This window comes from Gekko japonicus, unplaced genomic scaffold, assembly GCF_001447785.1.
Source record: "Gekko japonicus isolate JY-2015 unplaced genomic scaffold, Gekko_japonicus_V1.1 scaffold721, whole genome shotgun sequence".
Taxonomy (NCBI): Eukaryota; Metazoa; Chordata; class Lepidosauria; order Squamata; family Gekkonidae; genus Gekko; species Gekko japonicus.
Window position 1 is genome coordinate 279,375 of NW_015169195.1, and position 22,216 is coordinate 301,590.

The 22,216-nt window shown below is 41.8% G+C and overlaps 1 protein-coding gene across 1 annotated transcript in view; it reads left to right on the forward strand.

The window, feature by feature from the left end:
* CDK14 (cyclin-dependent kinase 14) overlaps positions 1–22,216 on the forward strand; it is a 277,214-nt gene that overhangs the window by 59,245 nt on the left and 195,753 nt on the right. Inside the window, exon 5 of the mRNA XM_015416305.1 lies at positions 14,514–14,576. Within this exon, the coding sequence (XP_015271791.1) occupies positions 14,514–14,576 (63 nt within the window). The remainder of the gene's footprint in view (positions 1–14,513; positions 14,577–22,216) is intronic.

Here is a 22,216-nt window from a genome sequence, read left to right on the forward strand (position 1 = left end):
TAGAAGACCCCTTACCTTTATTCCCTGTAGTGTGTAGAGAATAAAAGCAATAAAAATGTTAAAAAAGAGAGAAAGGAGGAGAACCATTGTAAGGCAGTCTCCCGAACTCCCATGTTGGTGAGGCAGTGGGTCAACAGATTATACTCGACTGTGTTGAATGCTGCCATTAGATCTAATAGCAACAACAGTGCTGACCCTCCTGATCCAGCTGCCTACAGAGGTCATCTGTCTCTGTCCCATGGCCAGGGCAGAAGCCAGACTGGAAAGGATCAAGGATGGAAGCATCCTCCAGGACGGCTTGAAGTTGTTCGGCCACTGCTCTCACAACCACCTTGCCCAGGAACGGCAAGTTCGATACTGGGCGGTAGATGGCCAGGACTGTAGGGTCCAATGATGGCTTTTTCAAGAGTGGCCAAACTACCGCCTCCTTCAGAGCCCCTGGGAAACTCCCAGAAGAGAGGGACAAGTCAATAATTTCCCCCAGAGGGACCCGAATGCTCTCCCCGCAGGTTTTCACCAACCAAGAAGGGCATGGTCAAGGAGGCAGGTAGTAGGCCTCAGTGCTGTCAAGATCCTGTCAATTTCCTCCTGGGAAAGCCAGTTGAAATGGTCCAGTATCGGATTCGAAGATGGACAAGGGGCTTCCAGTTCCTTTACTGTCTCAATTGTGGTCGGGAGGTCCTGGCGGAGTGTTATGATCTTATCTGCGAAATAGCTCACAAATGCTGTGCAGCCAATAGCCAATTCCCTACTATTTGGTCTGCCCTCTGGCAGAGTTGTGATTTTTTTTTTTAATAAAGGTTTTATTAGCTCCCCTAAAAAGGGGAGGTATTTCGCTTAAAAGAAAAAAAGGGAAGGGTAGACAGTGGGAGAAAGAGAAAGCTGAGTGATATATAAACTGGTAAATTAAACTGTTAGTAATGTCCAATTAATCTTCTTGGGCTTCTTCTGTGTGTTGCCAAACTTCTTTTCTTAGTCCTGTTACATGTATTCTCTGTTAGTATGTTAGTAATGTTCCTTTGAGATTCTGTTAATAAAAAAGATCTCTTCTGTGCACATTCAAAACTGCTTCTTTGCGTGCTGGGTACTTTTACTATCGCTGACGTGGAGGAGCTTCCTCTGTTGTCTTCTCCTTCCGGCTTGTTAGATCCTCCTTCGGGTTGTTGTTAATATGCTCAGTTCATGTACTATAAATCCTCTTCTTTTCATGCCATTACCGGAGGTCTTCAGTTTCGAGAATGGTATCAATTTCATTTTCGCTTTTATATTCGCTCCCAGACTCTCTATGGGTCCTCCTCGCAATTGTTGACTTATAAGCGCTTGTCAGGCACTTCTCGCTGTCACAATTCCAACTTATCTTTTTTACAAAACTCCCGTCGGATTCACAGCCATAAACAGTCCAAACATTCAACAGCCGGCTCTCGCACACAAACAAACGCCCAGACGGAAGTCCCTCCCTTCTTCTCCGCTCGCTTTTGCCCAGCTCCGACATCTTTTCTTTTTTGTTTACTTTTAAAAAGTTCTTAAAATGTGCTCCAGAGAGACAAGTTTCTCGCTTTCAAATACATCAAAGGAAAACATCACTGTCCGCTCAATTCATCCCCCCCTCCTTTTCTTTTTCGCTTGTACAGATGGAGGATTAACCTCTTCGCCTTTTTCGCTGGGAGGGGGGGGAAACAGTTTTCAGTTCTTTTTCTCTGGCAGAGTTGTGATTGACCAAATAGTTCTAAACAATTGGGTCAGGCACGAGCTTGCAGATGCAATGGAGGTGGCCTTCACTGCCATCTCATAGGCTTTCATAAGTGTCCTATAAGATGTTCATGCCACTTTGTCACAAGCCCACTGCCACCTTTGCTCTAGCCATCTTGGTTCTTGCTTCATCCTCTGCAGCTCCACAGTGTAGCATGGTGCTGCTTTGGTGCAAAGGCATAGAGGGCGCTGGGGGGGGGGTGATCTCATCGATGGCTTCAGAAAGCTGGTTTTCCCAGTCCTCTGCCAGCATCTAACAGGTCAAACAGGGTATCTGCCAGTGCGTTAGGTGGTCACGGAGTGTATTGGTCTTATTATTGATAGACCTGGTTTTGAGTAATACGAGTGTCGGAGAAGGGTAATTTTTCCTAGCCCTCAACCATAATCTCTTGGGATGGGACGTAGGAGGAAGAAGTCTGAGCCTTACCATATCTCTCATTTCATCCATTCCATTCCAATTACAGGAATAGCACCTATGCCCACCGCTATATCTCCCTTGCCCCATCATCACTGGTATCCCTGACCCTTTCATCAGTGTTATCAACCCAATTTTACCCTCTCCAACAGCCAGCAAGACTATGCCTACACAAATACAAGACCCAAAAACTTACCTCAGATGCAGTTCTAACCAGTACCCCACTCACCACCCTCTTCCTATCTAATTGGCCCTCCCTATTACAGTATTAACAATTGGATTAATTAATTAAACAAAATACAACCAATATAATCAATTCCAATATTTAAACTAACTTGATTAATGGACTGGGTAATCTCAATTAATCAGTGGGGAAAATCTAGGCTGAGGGGAAAGTGCATATAAATCCTTTATTTCCCTCCCTCTAATCTCCCCACCCCCACCATATAAAATTATCTAACAGTTGATTAACTAATACTGTGTAAATATCCAATTTAATCAATTTAAATATGAAAACCAGGCCTGCTGAATCAGACCAGTGGTTCATCTAGTTCAGCATCTTGCTTCACACCATAGCCTACTGTTGGTTCTGAAGGGCCAACAAACAGGGTTTAGAGGCCAGAGCCTTCACCTGATGTTGCTTCCTAGCTCTGAATGTAAAGATTCCCTTTAGTCATCATGGCTAGTGACCATTGATGGATCTGTCCTCCATAAATCTGTCAGCTGCCCTTTTGAAACTAGTATGTATTACAAGACGGGGACCCGCGATACTCGCGGGGGGGAGAAGAGCTCCGTCTCCTCCATCCCCCCCGCTCGATCTCCCCGAGGAGGAGGCGGTGGCGGCGAGGCCGGTCCTCCCCCCCGCCCGGCTCCGAGGAGGCGGCGGCGAGGCCGGTCCTTTACCCCCTTTGCCAGGCTCGGCAGCGGCGGCGAGGCCGGTCCTCCTCCCCCCCCCGAAATTTTTTTCTACTTTTAGCATTTTTGTGCACACGTGGGGACTGGCCCACGTGTGCACAAACCTCCCCCTCCCCCCCAAGTGCCCCCGGAGCGCTGATTTAGTGATCTGCACTCCGGGGGCAACTTGGCTATTAGATATATAGATAGTGGCCATCACTATGTCCTTTGACAGTGAATTCTACAATTTTCTTTGCTTGCCCTGCTTGCAGGAAATGGAGCGGGATAGAAAATAATAACAATAACAATAATTATTATTTTACAAATTAAGTAGCATGATTCCCAATGCCCATCCTTGCGGGACCTCAGTGCACCTCTGTTACGAGAATTGCCCATTTATTTCTACTGTCTGCTTCCTGTTTTTTAATCCATATGAGGACCTGTCCTCTGATAGAAAAGTTTACTGAGGAATCTTCAGTGAGGTACCTTGTCACAAATATTTCAGAATTCCAAATATGTAGTTTAGTATCACCCTTATCCACATGCTTGTTAACTTCTCATAAAATGGTTGTTGAGGTAGAACGTTTCTTTGAAGAAGCCATGCTGATTTACTCTCAGCAGGTTTATATGCTTAACCTGTCTTTAATAACAGCTTCTGGTAATTTACTCAATACTGATGTTAACACTGTCTGGTCAGTGATTTCCTGGAGATGTTCTGGATTCCTTTTCTAAAAATCAGTCTAGTGTTTGCGACTTTCTATTGTTCTGGTACAGAGGCTGATTTTAATGCAACTTACTGGTTAGAAGGTCAACAACTACCGTGTTTTCCCGAAAATAAGACACTGTCTTATTTTTTTTTTTCAAGAAGTCACACTAGGGCGTATACCACAAATGCATAGAAATCTTGCTAGGGCTTATTTTGGGGTAGGTCTTATTTTCGGGGAAACAGGGTATAACGTGTTGCTTTAATTTTGTCATTACTTCAAATTATAGTTGTTAATTGTTTTATAAATGGAAATGAATAAAAATATATTCTAAAAAGAAAAATGTGCATTCTAGTTGATGATGACATTGCTTAGTGTATAAATTCTATTTGGAGTAACTTTTCCTGTGGATTGTGTTTTGTGTGTGTTTGTGTGGGATTGTTGCAAATCTGTTACCTCAGCTATGGCTTCATTATTTTTTTGTAAATTGTATTGTCTGTTTAAGAATTTCTAAGTGACAATGGGAAACTATTCCAGTCAGTAGAACCTCTGGAGCATAACTAATATGTGCAGTCTCTTTAGCAGAAAAGAATGGCTTGCAACAGTCTTGCTGCCTCAGTGAAACAATACAATCTGTCTGCTGCATGATGTCATTGCCAGAAGCCAAATAGTACAGTTTTTGTTTTAATGGAAGAACTCTTTCACATTGCTGGTTTGACATGATGGGAATGCGGTTGGAAATGCTTCCTGCTCATTCACGGGCCCCAGGCTGTCCATGCATTTCAGTTTCAGAAATGACAGCTGAAACCAATTAGGTAGAACTACAGGACAGCAAAGTCGCATGCAGATTTATCATATCTGGCGAAGAGGAAGAGAAGCAGAGTATATTTCATTGGAAATATAAGTGGCTAATTAATACTGAATGATTGCTGACGAGGAGGTGGGGCACAGAGCTCATTTGGTTGATTTTGTCCCTGAGTTCAGAGCAATGAGTCTCTCTGTGTGTGCACCTATTGCTTGATATTAAATTTTCAAAGATCCTTGACTAGAGTCCAAGTAAAATTTTGGGATTTTAATCAAAAACATGAGCCCATAGACTGGGATTTATTCATCTGTGTATAGTTATAATGTTAGAATAGAAACCAACTGCTGCTTGATGTGTTGATGCTGAACCTTGAAAAATGGATTTCAAACCCCTTCTGATTGATGGATGTTTTGGAAGTGGTACAAGATGACAGGGAAATGTATCATCTTTCTCCTTTTTTCCAGTAATACCCACAAAAATAAACATATTATAAAACATTGCACTGTGAATTTCCCCTCTCCTAGCTCCCACAACTTTCTGCTGCTTCCAGGTTTGCAACAAAATATGTCACACATTTCATTTTTCTACTAGACAATACTGTGATGATAAAATGTGGGGCTGCTCTTTTGTTGGTAGCTGTGCTTTTACCACATTGTCTGTCACTGGCCTGAATGGAATTAAGCATTTTGCTCGAAATGTAAAATTTCCAGAAATTTTCGAGCCATGGGGGGAAATGGCAGTGTTTCTTAATTTGCGTTTTTAATGAAATATATGTAATAGTTACTTTATTATCAAACCTAAATGTGTTTTTCTGCTTTAGCTATGTACAATATATCATTTATTCATTGGTTGGCATATAAAATTGGACTGTTTGGAATATTTGTGAATTGTGGAAGTAGTTTTCTATAAGCAAAATACTAGAGAAAGCAAGTGAGCTGCGAACTGCTGCATCCTATGCTACCTTAGCCCATGTATCTTAGTTTTTGACATCTGAAAGCAAATATATAAGCTGAAAATAAAATGTGTTGTTTGGACAGAAGCAGTCTCATGAAGCGTAACTCAATAACCAAATGTGTTGCTAGCCCTCTTGACTGTATAACACTGAAAACATCAAACTATTCAGTGGTGTATTATCAGAACACACACATTAACTATGTACAAAAGTACTTATTTAAACAATAAATCTATGCATATAAGGAAGAAAGTGTAGGAATTACCAGTATCTAATATTGTAGGTTTTTACATTAAAATATTCCAGGGCTTTTTTTTGTAGAGAAAGCCCAGCAGGAACTCATTAGCATATTAGGCCACACCCATGACAGCACAGCTCATTAGCATATTAGGCCACACCCCGTGTTACCAGAAGTGTGGTCATCCAGCCACACCCACCTTTTGCTTCTTATTCGGTTTACCTTGTTTGTTGTCAAAACCCTGGGCTTTTTTTTGGAGCAAGAACTCCTTTGCATGTTAGGCCACACACACCTAATGTAGCCAATCCTAATGAGTTCCTGCCACTGGGTGTGGCCTATTATGGTGTGGCCTATTATGCTTATGAGTTCCTGCTGGGTGTGGCCAACTTGGGAGCCAGCCGGAACTCCGTTCCTGTGCGTTCGTGCCCAAAAATAGCCCTGAAATATTCATGGTACATATTCTGAATGAATAAAAATAGTGTTTTTTAAAAGCATTCCATTAATTCCAAAAGAGAAAATATTTCATAGGAGTTTTCCCCCGTGCTTCCCAGCATTTCTGGTTTTTCAATTAAAAAGAAGTCTTGGAGGGGGGAAGGGAATTGTTGTATCTAACTTTTTCTTTCCCCTCCCCCAACTTTACATTCTAGTTTTGCTCAGCTTCTTTTTCCATTTTCAAAATGCAACTTTACTGAGTAGGTGTTATGGTAAAAAATCAGAGAGACTGTAAATCATTTTGCATAGTGAAAGACCATAAATATTGATAATGCTTGTTCCACAATTTTTATTCACAAATGTTCTCTTTTTCTCCTGGAGTATGTTTACATTATATAGTAACACAGCTTCTTTACATTTCTCAGTGGTTTATAAACAGCACTTACATGTACAATATTGTCTCACTTTAGAAATATCACATAGATTACATTCTACAAGTTTCTCTCAAAAGCAGCTTTTCTGTAATGTAAATGCTGAAGCATGATTCATTCACATTGAGTAATTATAGTAAACGCATTATAGTAAGTCTTTTTAATATTTCAAACTCTTTGTCATGCAAAGGCTACCTATTTCCGTATAACTTTTCAGAAATCTTAAAACGGTGATCTTTAGCAAGTAGTCTATGGTATGCTGTTCTGTCTGTAAAGGAGAGTGATAGGTGCTTTCTTAATAACTGGTATGACTGTAAGAAGATCAAATCAGTCAATCCTAAAAGAAATCAACCCTGACTGTTCCCTGGAAGGCCAGCTAATAAGACTGAAGCTCAAATACTTTGGCCGCCAAATGAGAAGGGAGCCCTCACTGGAGAAGACCCTGATGCTGGGAAAGATTGAAGGTCAAAGAAGACGGGGACGGCAAAGGATGAGACGGTTAGACAGTGTCATAGATGCAACGAACATGAAATTGAGCCAACTTCAGAGGACGGCGGAAGACAGGAGGGCCTGGCGTGATCTGGTCCATGGGGTAGCGAAGAGTCGGACTCGACTGTGCGACTGAACAGCAACAAAAAATAACTATAAGGTTGCATTCCAGAAATATCCCAAGTTTGATGGCTTGTCCCAGATTTCCAAGAACTGTGGTCTCATAATAAACTGTGATTATGAGAGTATTTATGAAATTTCCAATATAGAAAAATCAGTGTAGTGGTGTCATCATTGCCAGCTACTTACTTGAACTATCAAGACAGACGGTTAGGTAAATTTTTGTAGAATAATGTCCAGAACATAAGTTTTGGCAGGGTTTGACAGGAACAATTTTATCTGGACTTTCATTCAGATATGATCACAAGATGGAATGCGGTCTGATTAACATTCTTTTTTTTCCTTTTTGTCCTCCAGTCACAGCTGACTTATGTCCACCCCGTAGGATTTTCAAGGCAATTGACATTCAGGGGTGGTTTGCCGTTGCCTACCTCTATGTCACGGCCCTGAAATTCCTTGGAGGTCTCCCATCCAAATGCTAGCCAGGGCCGACCCTGCTTAGTTTCTGTCTGAGAGCTGATGAGATTGGGCTAGCCTGGACTATCCAGGTCATTATGAGACAATTAAGAAGATTTTTGGCAAAAAAAGACTGACACCTGAAAATCTGTTAAAAGTGAGTCAGTGAAGTTGTGTGTGGGGGATACTCTGAGACAAAAAACAAGAAATGGGCAAGCAGGAAGGCAGGTATAGGGGCAGAACTTAAAGTACGTGTCTGTCATCATGGCAAGGGATATATGATAGGTTTTTGTAGCCCATGTGCTGTCATAAACTAGAATTTAAATTGGCAAGCTAGCTGATCAGCCCATAAGTTTCCCACTTCACTCAGACATTGTTCCTGAATAACTGACTTGGGAAGTACACTGAAGTCAACAGGAACTGCAATGTTGCTGATTGGCACACTGTCCATAGGTCTGGTCTTGCTAGCATACATTTAGTCCTCCCTCCATTTTGGATTGTCCATTGAAGAGAAGAAGGTGTCTCAGAGCAGCTTACAAACTCCTTTCCCTTCCCCTCCCCACAACAGACACCCTGTGAGGTAGGTGGGGCTGAGAGAGCTCTTGACAGAAACTCCTCTTTTTCAAAAACAGCTCTTATCAGAACTACGGCTTGCCCAAGGTCATCCAGCCAGGTGCAAGTGAAGGAGAATCAAATCCGGTTCTCCCTGATTAGAGTCCGCGAACTTAACCATTACACCAAACTGGCTCTCAATAAACATTGCCTGGTGCTGTGATGGACCAGTGCTGTATGAGGCATGTATTGGAGACAAAGCAGAAATAGTGACCGGCTTCTCTTACTGTTTACATGTTTTTATCAGGACAAGACAATATAATTTGGTGCAGGTGATCATTCCAGCTTCTCTGTACTGTAGTGATTATGTGAAATGCAGCTGCTCTCCAGTCCATGTTCCCATTGACATTCCTGATGCAAGTTTAATTTGGAAGTTCTAATGAATGTTTACGCCTTTGTTTCCTTCAGCAACTTGGTGCGCTGTTTGGCACTGGGCCTCATTCATCTTGGCTGGCCAGCCACCTATGAAATTGTTCTATGCGCCACAATTCTGTCACATTTCCTAGCATGAAATTATCTCTGAAGATTTGATTGAATTTACAAAAGAGCAAAACAATATGGAGTAGTAACTTGTTTTCATTTCACCAAAGAACCTTTCCCTTAATATTTTGCAAAGGGCTTGGTTCTTATGGGGGACTCTAGTGCTTCCTTGCATCTTTGACTCTCTTTTTTAAGGTAAAGCTGTATGCAGATAATGTTGAACTCAGAACTGAACGCAATGCAATAGTCTATGTTCAGTCTGTGCTCTGCTCTCACAGCAGAGGCTTAGTACTTATAGATCTGCCACAGCAGGAAGAGCAGCAAGAATGAAACCTCATTACAGAGAGCAGGAGCCAATCAATTTGTACGCTTGAAAGGTAGAAGAGCTGGTGCACAGAAAGAGAAAGCAGTGTTATCTATATGCATCGTCTTGAAATGGCAGCTAGTAATAAACATAAGCTCAGATGCCATCTGCATCCTGAGAAAGGCTTACACTTTGATGTATGCAGAATTTAAGACTATCTAGAAGCTACATATATGTCTGAGTCTTTTTGGGACTGATCTTGTAGTTTCTTTTTTAAAAAGCTATCACAAAACCTAGTATTTAAAAGCTCATGATGGTCATGCAGTTTTAATGGGGCAATAGTTGTATGTGAATCAAAGATGCATTAGTGGCAGAGAAATGTCTGATGAGTTGCCAAAAGAATAAATCCCACATTGCAAAGGTATAAGTGTGTGCATTTGGTGTGTCCTGGCTGTTTCTGTTAGTTCATTTTCAGAGCACAAGTAGGGAGAACAGAAAGCTTCAGATACTAATGATGAGTGATGAGAGTTCCTGCGGTAGATTTTGGAAGGATTATCTGAAACAGATGTGCTTAGACTGGGAAGTATTCATTCCTTAGGATTTCACACAGAAAGTGGGAGGTAAAAGATGGGCAAAAATAGAGGAATCCATGCAGTACCTGGTTGGCAGTGACTTTGTGATACGGTAGATGTGGTTTTAGTGTCTTGGATATTAGCAGCAATAGCTGGTATATTACCAGTACTTTTCCTGAACTGGGTGAAATCGTCTTTGGATACTATTGATAAATGGAGGATAGGATCAAGGGAAGTGTAGTGGAATCCTGAAGTTTTAATGTTGCCCATCATTAATGTAATTTCGTGTGCATATACATGAAATGTGTATAATGAATGTAATTTCATGTGTGTACACTTTTCAAGGCTGTAGCCAAGGTAGGACCAGTGAATGCACTATCCTACCTGGAACACTGATTCATTCCATTTAAACAACTTTCAAAAATTATCAGGGTTTTAAATTTGTGCTATGACAGTTTTGATTACAAGAAATTGTGTTTAGAATACAAAGTGTTCAGATTTTTTTAAAAAATCAGTGGCATCTGGTATCCCTGCCCCACGTGGTAGGGTTCCATACTCCACCCTACTGTCAGCCAAAACAGTCCTGGCTTAGAGTGAATCTCTCAAGATCACAATTACATAATGTTTAAGACATCCAGGGGGGAAGCTCTTTATCTACAATGATTATGAGTATGTCAAAGTGCTTACTGTGAGAAAGGGTAACTGAAAACAGACATGACTGACTTCATTCTGAGGCTAAGTCCTCACCAATCAAATTTCTCAGGGTCAGATTTTCCCCACTGCACTGCACCAGACAGAAAATGTCCACTCTCGGGTCCTAAATTGAAGTCATTTTAGCACTAAATGAGAAGATGTGGGCATGTGATCTCATTCAGTAGTAACAGAGCTGGCAGCAGGTTGGGAGGGAAGCTCAAGAACAGCTGTGACTTTTGCTTGGCCAGCACAACACACTCCTACCACATTATAACTTCCTTGCCATGACATTATGAGACATCTCAGAGGCTTCTGAGCCTTTATCTTATTGGTCTGCTGGGACAGAGGGAGTTCTGAGGCAAGCAGAATGGGCCTGGAAGTGAAGTCCAAGAGAGCCCTGTTGGACAGACACACTGCAGCACCATTTTTCACTTTTCCTTCCAGCGGGCCAGCACCCATCTAAGATGAAGTGGGTAAAGTCTACAGAAAACTAGGGTAGAAGCTGGGTTTGAAAGGAGTCCCGTCCCGTCCCCCCCAAGTTCACTTCACCAGTAGCTCTTTTAATAAAGACTCTGTCACTCTTTCAGTAAATGGCTAAAAGCTGGAGTTTCTCCTCACAGATTGCAAGGAATTATTTCTTGCTATTAAAATCTTTAAATTTATATTAAAACAAATATACCAGACATTTAGCTGAATTCTGGTTTAGGATTCCAGTTAATAGAAGGTAGATCTCAATGTGTTAAGTTGCCCAAATTTGGATGAACTGAAGCTGAACTCTCCTGGAAAACGTCTGACTTTAATGTGTCTGTGTCAGGGTAAGAGAGAAAAGAAACATATGAACCTGACAATTAATGAAGAAACTTAATGAGCAAACTCTCATGAGCAGTCTCATCTGAAAATGCCAAAATAGAGCATAAGACTCAAAGTATGTAGCAGTGTCAGACCTGGGTTGTAAAGTAGGAATTCAGATGTAATTTTCAAGAGCAAAAAGGATATCTTTCGCCTTCTGTACTCTGACTTTCTCATTAGCTGAGTTTCTATACAGAAAGGGAGAAAATGACTTTGTGGATAAGGTAAGCAGGAGGTGCAGAAACAATTCTGCTCGGCTCATTTCCACACAACTTGTATGTGTTTGGAAAATCTATATGCCGCATCTCCAGAGACCTGCTCAAAGTGGCAAGTTTTGTTATACCACCCCCATACCTGTGATCTAAACAAGTCTGGATTTAAAGATGCAGTCTGCCACTGTCATGTGTGTTTATGGGCCTCAAATACAGACTCTTGAGCTTGACAACAGGGTTATACAAGTGTCTGGTGATGTCAAAACTTTTTATCTTACACTTCGTCCACAGGATCTACTGTTTCATTTCTTTGGAATTCTTTAGAAATATGGCAGCCCCATATTACTAAAAGCTGGCTGTTGCCTGATGCCCTTTTGTCCTCTTACAGTTTGAGAACTATCCTTTGAGTTGGTTTAATTTAACAAAAATTACATTAAACATGTCCAAGGACAGTAATGTGCCCATACTTTGGGAGTGTTAAAGAAAACAGTGGTTTTTGAGATGATTCTGTGGGGGAAATCAAGCACCCTGGTGTTTTATGTTCATTCCCTAAACTGCATCCTCACAAATACAGCTGGTCTGCTGGTTTACTTGACCTTCATTACAGTTAACTCAGGAGGACGGAATTTGCTTCAGAGATGTGAAGGGCAGTGGGAATGGACCCTGTTTAGTCTCTTAAATACACTTCAGAAATCACTCCCCTCCCCTTCAGTGAAAAGTTGTCCTTTAAACATATGCCAAGTGGACTGTAGGAAGAAATGCTTAAGTCGGTGAGCTGGTTTCTGAGGCCATATATTATGTTTGCCTGCTTTGTCCTAGATTGCTGCATAGAATAACACATGTACATCATTACAAGCAATAATGATTTGCCAGAAGGCATCATATAGATGTACAGAAGTTAGTTTATCGGTCATCATATAATCCAAGCTGTGACAGCAGTATCAGAGGGCTTTGTTGTGAAAACAGAAAACGCAATCAATCAAAAAATCTGAAACAGGAACATGGTGGGCAGCGTGGTGATGAATTCCGTACAGCAAAAATTCTCTCTTTGTGCGAGCAGTTGATTAAAGAGAAACAATGTTGAAGTACCATTCAGTGTGTTCAGTTTTCATTGTTCAGCTGTTTATGAGAAAAACCTGTGAAGGTCCATATGAAAGTCTCACTAAAATGGCAAGAATTAATTAACCCTTTTCTTTGGAAGCTGCTTTACTTTTGATAAATGTGGATGGTAAATGCAACTGCTTATGGCATTTTCATAATTCATTTAGTGTCAGAAAAGACTTCCAGACTTCATTCTTCATTCCAGTTCACGAATGCCTTCCCTACTATTTATTCCATCTACTTGGCCTCCTTTGCTGAAGCTCTCCATCCGATATGGCCCGAGAAGACTTTATAGTCTGGATTACAGCCTAGCTGCTCCAGTTTTTCAAGAATACTGTATTTGTAATTTACAGTGCCATCTGCTTTCAACTTATAGTGTCTTATTTTTAACTATTTATTTGTTATACCTGTTTTAATTGTTATCGTGGAATTGCTGCTGTAATCTACCTTGAGCCCACTTGCATGGAGGGTGGAATATAAGATAGACAAATAAATAAAATGGTTTTCCTCTATGAACAATGTCTACCCCTGGCAGAATGTATGACAGAGAAATATGCAGTGGTGCATAGCAGTTCGAACATGTTCCCTTTAATCACCAACAAGCATCATAGTAATGTTTTAAAAATTGAAATAAGAGAAGTTAACTGTTCACTTATGATCTTTTGTTTAACAATGAGGTGGTCATGAATAAAGTATGAATAAAAGATTAAAATGTTGACCACAAGGCAGTGATGTCTGTGTTTAGATGTGAGAAAGGCAACTCAAAGTCAAGTGCTAACTGAACATGAGCATTTTAGCCAGGGGTCATTTTGTAGAAAAAGAGCTTTGGGAACTCATTAGCATAACTCATTAGCATATGCCACACCCCCTGACATCACCGGAAGTGTGTCATAAGGCCACACACCCCGCCCCCAACGGTACCTGGCCCCAGGCAGGCAGGGGTGGGGAGAGGCAGGGAGAAAGCAACTTACCCTCTCTCTTCTCCTGCCTCCTCCTGGCTGAATGAGGGCTGGAAGCGGGGCAGCCGGAAGCAGGGGGCGGGGCTTCGTCATGTGGCCCGCCCCCGTACCTCACCCGGGGGAACTGCGATCCCCCGCGATCCCCCCCGAAATGACCTCTGATTTTAGCCTCTGTCGACCTGGGGGCCAGACACATGATTTGGCTCAAAGGCAACATGCTCCAACCAGTGTTCTGTAGAAGCTGCAGTAGTTAGCAAAGTTTTCGACATGTATTACTATTAGAATAGATGAGAGCAGCACCTACAGCAGATATTGTGGACTGAATTCTAGGTTGTATTCTAACACAGCAGTGGATTCAAACTGAGCACAAAAGGTTCTGTGCTTCAGTGTGGTATAGGGAAGTGCATATCGTACCAAATGCTCATTGCATACCTTTCCTGTCTTACATCCTAGAATCTGATGGAAAATTAGAACATATGGTTAGCAAGAATGGTTGAAATTACCACAACATTGTTCTCCAGTTATCAGTACTCTGGATAACAATAACATTTAATAATATTTTCTTCATGTCTTTTTGACTGTACAGGGCTAATTAATTAATGTCTTTGGTATTTTTGTTCTTTAAACACCACATACTTTTGCTCAGTGTTTTTACATACCAGAACCTCTGGTGCTCTGTCAGTGAACAATCTGGAATTTTAAAAATCAGATTCCTTTACTAGTACAGAACTTTCTCATTTTGTTCACAATCTGTAGATAGTGTAAAAGTTTCTTATTTCTCCCCAGGTATCCCATCTAGTAGTACATTATCACAGTACAGATAGTTAGAGGGGACTTGGATATGTTTTCATTTTTATAAATAATCTTATCAGGCAATCACTAGAATGGACCCTGAAGGTGATGTCAATGTTGAGAATATACATTTTCGTCATTTCCCATTTGCTGTACCTGGAGGAAATAGTGACTTTCAAGTGGAAAGATATTGATGTGTTATCATCATACAAAGGTAGTAATATTACCCCTACTTTTTTCCTTCTCTTTTCAAGCACACTGATTTATGTCAGTACATGGACAAACATCCTGGAGGACTTCATCCAGAAAATGTGAAGGTAGGAAATTATTTTCAAATATTCTTTTAGATGGTAGGTTTGTGTTAAAGTAAAGAAGTAGATTGCTCCTATGAATGAAGGAAGTGGCTGAAAGTAATATGTAAACTGGCTCTTGAGCCAACTAGATGACTGCTGAATGATAGAAAACTGTTTTTATTTTTCAATAACCTATCTTTAAACAATGCCATTTTTACTTGTCAGTTGGATCTTATCAACTGCAACTATAGTTAGCTTTTTAATTATTTGGATATGAACAGGAGACACGATCTGGCTATCTGGGAAATCAGCCAGACTATTTTAGCATAAATCATAAACCAATCAGTCATGCAACATTTTGTGACTTGGGGACCACCTAGGTAACATTTGTTCAGGGTCTTTTACTCTGATGCCTCCATTGCTGGAAAAGTATTTCAGATCTCACCCAATAAACAGATTTTTTTTAAATGTGAGATTGCCATTTATTTATTTTAACATTTGAAGATCTTGCATTTCAGTTCTTTAAAAAAGGTAACAGGAAAACCTCACAGACCTCCACACACTGGTCCAGAGAAGCTTTTGAAACAAGAAGTCAGGTGTTTGTTTCATAAGCAACCCGCAGGTTCCATACCAGATCTGGGAAATAACCTGTTCTTTTCTTGGTTTACCAGAGCTACAGTAACCTCAATGCCCTTTCCCCCAGTTTTAAGGTTCTGGGCAGAGTCTTTTCTATTTTGGAAGTACTTTTTTCAGGATTATGGGATGTGGTCGTGTTTTTCTGCATACCTTTGGGGCTCTGAATTATGCAAAAATCACCCACTTTTACATCAGGCTTCTATAGTAATTAGTACTGTTAAAGGGAACTGTAACACTTCAGTTTAATATATGGATCTGTGACGATATTTCTTAGGTAGTCAAATAAGTGTGAGCATGTGCAAAAGTTGCTGATAGAATTGTTTTAACTAGTATTCATCTACTGTGCTCCCTGAGTGCTATATTACAATAGCCAAAGAGTCTACTCTGATTTGTATTTCTGAAAACATTATATAGATAACTAATACTGATAATAATAGTTGTATTTACATATTCTTGAAATCATACTTTGAGAAGACATGCCTTGAATGTCTGACAATTTGGAATCAGTCCTAGAGATGCTTCCCCATGGATAATATTCTGCTTTCTATAGTACAATTAATACCACATGCGGTCTGAATGTGTGTACAGCCTACTTTTCTTCCATGTGTGGCATACAGAGGGGAGGCATTTGTGTGGTTGTATGCAGGGGTCATTTCGTAGAAAAAGAGGTGCAGGAGTTCATTAGCATGACTCATTAGCATAACTCATTTGCATATGTCACACACCCCTGACATCACCAGAAGTGTGTCAGAAGGCAATACCCACTGCTCAGGCTCCACTGGACTGTTTTGGATTGCTAGCTATTGAGGGGGGGGACGAACATGCAAATCTGTCCTCGCAGAGGAGGGAGAGCTTGTACCTGAATAAAACCTGGTCTTAAAGGATCCACTAGACTCTTTTGGACTGGGGGGCTGGGGGGAGCTCTGCAACTTACCTGGCTGCTTCTTGCTCTGACTGAGGGCTTCTGGGAGCAGGGGGCGGGGCTTGTTGCATGTGCCCACCCCCTGGGCTCTTTACTGCCAGAGCTCCGCTCCTGTGCGCTCCTGCAGGAAATGACCCCTGGCTGTATGTGACCCGGAGTCGCATCCTGTCTTTGCAGCAGCACCCTTTCCTTTGCTATGATCTAAGTCTTAGAGCATACTAGCAACATTTACTCATTGATGTACAGTACACGCTTTGTTATCTGATGCTTTAATATCTGGAAAACTCAGTTTACTGGAATCTGGGTTAAACAGGTTGGCCTGCAGGGTTGATGAGTAGGGGAGAAACAGCAAGCTGTTGCTGTACCTGGAAGAGCAAAGCTGGGCAGGACACCTGGGACATAACAGGGGCATGATTAGAGGCAGGAGAAGCAAGCCAGAGAGCTGCTAGAAGAGCATAACAATGTGGGAGGCACTTGAGATGGGGGGTGCAGGAGGTTGCTGGGAGGAAGCCACAAAACAAACAGACATGGTGTAAAGCTTGAACAATCAGCATACTTGATTAATTGGCAAACCCCATTCTAGTCTGGATAATAAAGCTTGCATTGTACTTGGATTCCATTTTACACAGTGGGAAATGAAAAAGGTCGTATAGCAGCCTGCTACGAAAATGAGAATATAAGAACCTAGGAATTGTCTTGCTGGGTCAGACCAAAGGTCTGTTTAATTCAGCACTCCTGCTGAGGATCCAGCAAGGTACTTTAGGCATGCCCATTTTGCTTCTGTTTTTACTTTGAATTTCAGCCCTTCATGCTGTATTGCAATCTACTTTGGAAACTTCCCTTTCTTCCAAAGGCAATATGCTTTGTGTATATGTGGGGGCAGGGTACACTTCAGCAAGTGCAAAGCCTTGTCCTTGCAGAAAAGACTGCATTTCTAGCAATGATTAGTTTAGAGGCCTGGGAAAAGAATAAACAGGATAAAGAAATTAAAGTACAATCCCTATTAACAGGCTTAGTTATTTCTGTATTTACATACGAAACATTAAAAAGTTGTGAGTGCTTATGATTCATTTTAGCAGTAGACTTTTATATCTAACTTAGATTTTCTGAAAATGTTGGTATACTTTAAAAAAATAAATGTAAACAATGTTTTTTTTTTAATTTACATGTGATTTCTATACCGCTCGTAACCCCTAATGGGTCTCAGAGCGGTTTACATAGGACTACATCTGTAGTCAAACCTACCTAGGGCCACAATTTGTGTGTGTGGGGGGGGTTACCTAACAGCACCCCAGCGGCGGAATCCTTCCTCTTTTTTTTTTTCTCTGACGGCTCCAGGCGCAGTCTTGATGCTCTGAGCAGCCGGCGACTGTCGGCGGGCTTTTTCCTGGTAGTCCTCCGTTGACGCGCACTGCTACAGGCTGCGGCTGCCGGCGATATGTCCCATCAGGCTCCAGCCGCGCCGCGCCTCGTAGTTGCGTCGTCCTGACTCCGCCTCCTTTTTCTGACTGGTCGTCGCCTCTACAGTCCACCAGACGCCACCATGTTCTTCCAAGCCGCTTCTTCTCGCCTCTCGCTGCCATCTCTCTCACTTCTTGCTGCCCGTACGCCTCTCGCAGCCGCTTCTTGCTATCGCCGCCGCCGCCATCAACACCTCCTGGCACGGAACCAGGAGGGGGGTGCCCCCTGCCTCTAAGACAGGTACCCATTTCTCTACTTGGTGTTAATTTCGAGCCGCTGGGTTGGCGGGAGCTGGGACTAGGGGCCAGAAGCTCACTCCGGCCACGGTGGGGATTCGAACAGCCATTATGGCTGTTCGCTATAGTTGTTAAAGCAGGCGTTGAATTGCCTGCGCCACCGCGTTGAATTGCCTGTGGAGTTCATTTTGCATCAATATTTTGTAGTATTTGCATTTGAGTACATGGAAACAAAGACATCCTTTATTAGTAGCTTAGTTTCTCAGGGATGCCTCCATTCTAATTAAGAATCCATTTTTATTTCTCATTTTCCATCAGAAAGTAGTAGATTCCCCTATGATTTTCTTGGAGAAAAATATTTGCAGGTGAAATTTTTGACATAGTGCCTTTCATCACAGTTCTATGAAGGCCATATACTGTAATAATTGCTATGATTCTGACAGTTTAAAAACTTTATTATACCTTGTGTACAAATTTTTGAGCTGCGGTGGCTCAAGTGGCTAAAACACTGAACTGTAGGCTGTGGAAGGTCGGTAGTTCAGCAGTTCAAGACCCGAGTGTGCCGCATGACGGGGTGAGCTCCTGTCTCTAGTTCCAGCTCCTGCCACTCTAGCAGTTCGAAAGCAAGAAATTGCAAGTAGATAAATAGGTACCACTTCGGTGGGAAGGTAACAGCGTTCCATGCACCTTGGTGTTTAGTCATGCTGGCCACATGACCACGGAAATGTCTTCGGACAGCACTGGCTCTTTGGCTTTGAAACGGAGATGAGCACCGCAACCCTAGAGTCGGATTCGACTGGCTTTCAAGCAAGGAAACCTTTACCTTTACAAATTTAATATTACTCAAAATAATTGGTACATTTAAAGACATTTTAGCTTTGAAAATATATAGAGTCTGCGATCAGACGAGCTGTTTGATCCAGTGTTGTTGCTGTTCCCTTCCGAATTTAAACATCTGTCTCCTGCTCCCCAGTCGTTAGCACCCTGCTCTCACCAGTCTTCGAATCGGAGTTATTTGATACTGGGGCAAGTCCGGTCCTTCTCACCCTGCATCTGCGGAATCAATCCATCGCGTTCCCTTCTGGTTTGGGGTTTGTTTTTTGTTTTTTTGAGGCAGTTATCTAGGTGCCCTTGAGACTGATCCAGAAATTCCAACTGATCCAGAATGTGGCAGTACAAGTCCTGACAGGAATGTCACAGACAGCACATATTCAACCTGTGCTGCACCAACTACACTGACTCCCAGTGGTGTACGAACTCAGGTACAAGGTTTTGGTACTGACCTTTAAGGCCATGAGCGATCAGGGATCCATGTATCTTCGGGACCGTTACCCCGACATGTCCCCTGAAGAGTGTTATGCTCTGTTGAGAATAATCTGCTGGTGATCCCTGGCCCCAAAGATATCCAGCTGTCTTTGACTACAGCCGGGGCTTTCTCCAACCTGGTGGAGCTCTCTGCCAGATAACATCAGAGCCCTGCAGGGTTTAATGCAGTTCTACAGGGCCTGTAAGGCAGAGATTGTCCACCAGGCTTTTGGTTGAGGACAGCGACGGGCTCTATCATGGCTGGCATCCCCTCCTTTATTCCATCTTTTTTCTTTCGGCCTCCTCCCAGTACTGCCTGCGAGGTGGCAACATACTCCAACTGGCTTAAAATTCAACTCATGAATGCCATCTGGGAATTAAGATTGTACTGAATGTTCATATCGTATTTTATTTATGTTTGTACATCGCCCAGAGCCCTGTGAATTCAGGGATTGGGTGATTGATAAATTTAATTTATAAATTGAATAAATAAAGAATAATAAAGAATAATAATCTAGGTCTAGACTAGACTGGATAAATTTTTGCCCACTTGGTTTTTTGGTCAAGCATTGTTATTGGCTGCTTGAGGTTGGCAAACAGACCCTCCTCTCTGTATGCCTTTTCTCCCTAGTCTCATTGGCTTCTAACCTTTGTTGAACTCCAGGCCTCCTCCACCCATTGCTTCCACAGATCCTACTTACCAAGGCCCTGTGTCCCATTCCCTTTGCCTACCCTAGTATTCTTCTTCTCTTCCTTAAACCTTCAATACCATACAGACCATTGGGTTGAAAAGCAGAATGTTTTGATTGTCAGAAGCTAGAGTAGTTAGCAGGTGAGTGCTGTTGTCTGTCAGCCCTGCTTTTGGCACCTGACTGGCACTACCTTGTGCAAAATTGGAAGCCTTTCTCCAATTTAAGCAGCACTTTTTCCAATGGAAGAGTCACTTAAGTAGGAGGAAGGGTCCTTAAGCTGGAAGAGGGCTTCCAACTTTGCACAGGGCAATGGAAGGATAGATGTATGATCCACCCCATTGTATTAGAAGGACTGGAGCCCCTTTCTTGCCTTTAATTTTCTCTCTGCTCTGTGCCTTAATCCTATCTGCTGACTTTCAGGATTTCTTTCTTACTTTGTCTGAGTTCTTCCTTCAGCTTTCTTGCCTTCCTGCTCCCTTTATCCTAGCTTACTTATGTCCTGAAAAGTTTCCCAATCCTCAGCCCACCCCATGTAGAGTTTTAGTCAGAGTCAAATAGACAACTTCTCCCTTCACAAAAGTCAGACAGAAAACACCTTAGTTCCTTGAACATCTGAGTTTCTGTGTTGCTACATCAATTGGTGCCCAAGGCTTTGTTACCATTAGTAAAATCCAAAATAGAAAATTAACATCCAGGTCCTGAACGTTTGTACATAAACCCCACTGAGATGGAGGGGGCTTACTTCAAAGTAAATGTGGCTGGAATTGTAGCCTTAAAGTGCCACTATATGTATGCCACTGTATATGTGCACTTGAGTACATAGTATTCAGGAGAATCTTGACAGAATCACAACTGTCGTGAACTGTACCCAAGAGAAGTCACATTAACTCTTATAATAAATCCATGCTGTGCTTGTGATTTTTATTCATATGCTGACTTTTGATCCCAGGAAGGCCATCCAGGCAGTTCACAGTAAATTGTGGTTTTAAAAAAACCACCAAAATTGTGTGAATAGAATACAGTCAAACAAAAAGCACTAGATGTCCTCAATGATACTGTTAAACATGTTAAGGGAATTAGTTGCTAATTATTTATTTACTTGCATACTTCATTTATAGCCCACCTTTCTCACAGACTCAAGGTGAATTACTTGATAGCCTCCCCAAGGACCACCGAACAGGCACCAAAGAGATCTCTTTGTGCCCATTGATCTGCTTTCTGATGAAGGTGAATTACTTGATTGCCTCCCCAAGGACCACCAAACACCTCACCTGCATTTGATGACCTGTGTAAATAGGGAGGCTCTCATAGGAGGAAAATATAGTGGCTTGTTGCAGAATCCATGTTTGACCAAAAAACTGCCCCATCCTTCCTTGGTGCCTTGGTACCATAGTGCTTAGGTATCATAGTGAATGGCACAGCTAATTCACACAGGCAAGCTAAGTTTCTTTCTCTTCCATATGTGAGCTGTGCTACGTCTGCAGATTTCTTCTCAAAAAGCTGAAGGAAGCTTTTTATTTAAAAGCCTTTAGCTTTGCTTTGATGCTTACCAGCAAAATTCTTTTGTCTCATGGTACTCTGTCATGAACATTTATCCTTCAAATAATGGCTACATTTCCTAAATAATATCTTTTCTTGAGAAATGGATAAATTCAGGGCTTTAATGGCCAATTTGGAAATTAACAACCTGCATAAAAGCCTTAGGGTATTTGTTAACTTATAAATATTTATATTTCAAAGACATAAGTAATTATGCTTGAAATTACCCAAAAGCAATGAGGTGTTAGAATATGGGAGTAATTCATTAACAGTTATTATGCATTTTATCTCATTTAAACAATAAGAATATATCTGTGGAATGCACACATGAAACATAATATTTCCCAGAAATTATTTTAAATCTTGATATTTAGACCTTGAGGAAAACTATTTTACTCAATAGCTCATGTTTTCTTACTATGAATAACCAAAAATGTAAATAAAGGAGCTAAAAATGCATCCTAGGTTAGAAAGTTCTTTGGAAGATATTTAATATGGCATCTAAATCTTGGTGTATTTTACCACCTTATTCAGCTGTTTATTTGATACTAGGAAAAAGTCCCATTGTGGAAATAAATACAACGGCCTCTAGAAAGAGGCTCAGGGGGGGTGCCCCGGCCTTGGACACTCAGTGTCAATTTGCTGTAGCGACCTCAGCAGGGTATAATGACACTGAGTCCACCATTTTCTCCAGAGGAACTGATCCCTGCTACCTAAAGAACATTGTGGGGGGGCGTGCACGGGGGGAGGGGGTGGCGCACGGGGTGTGTGCCAGAAGGGATCCTGCCTGGGGTTCAAAATAAGCTAGGGCCGGCCCTGGTTGTAATTTTGAGTAATCTCCAGTCCTCACCTGGAGATTGCCAACGATGGTTC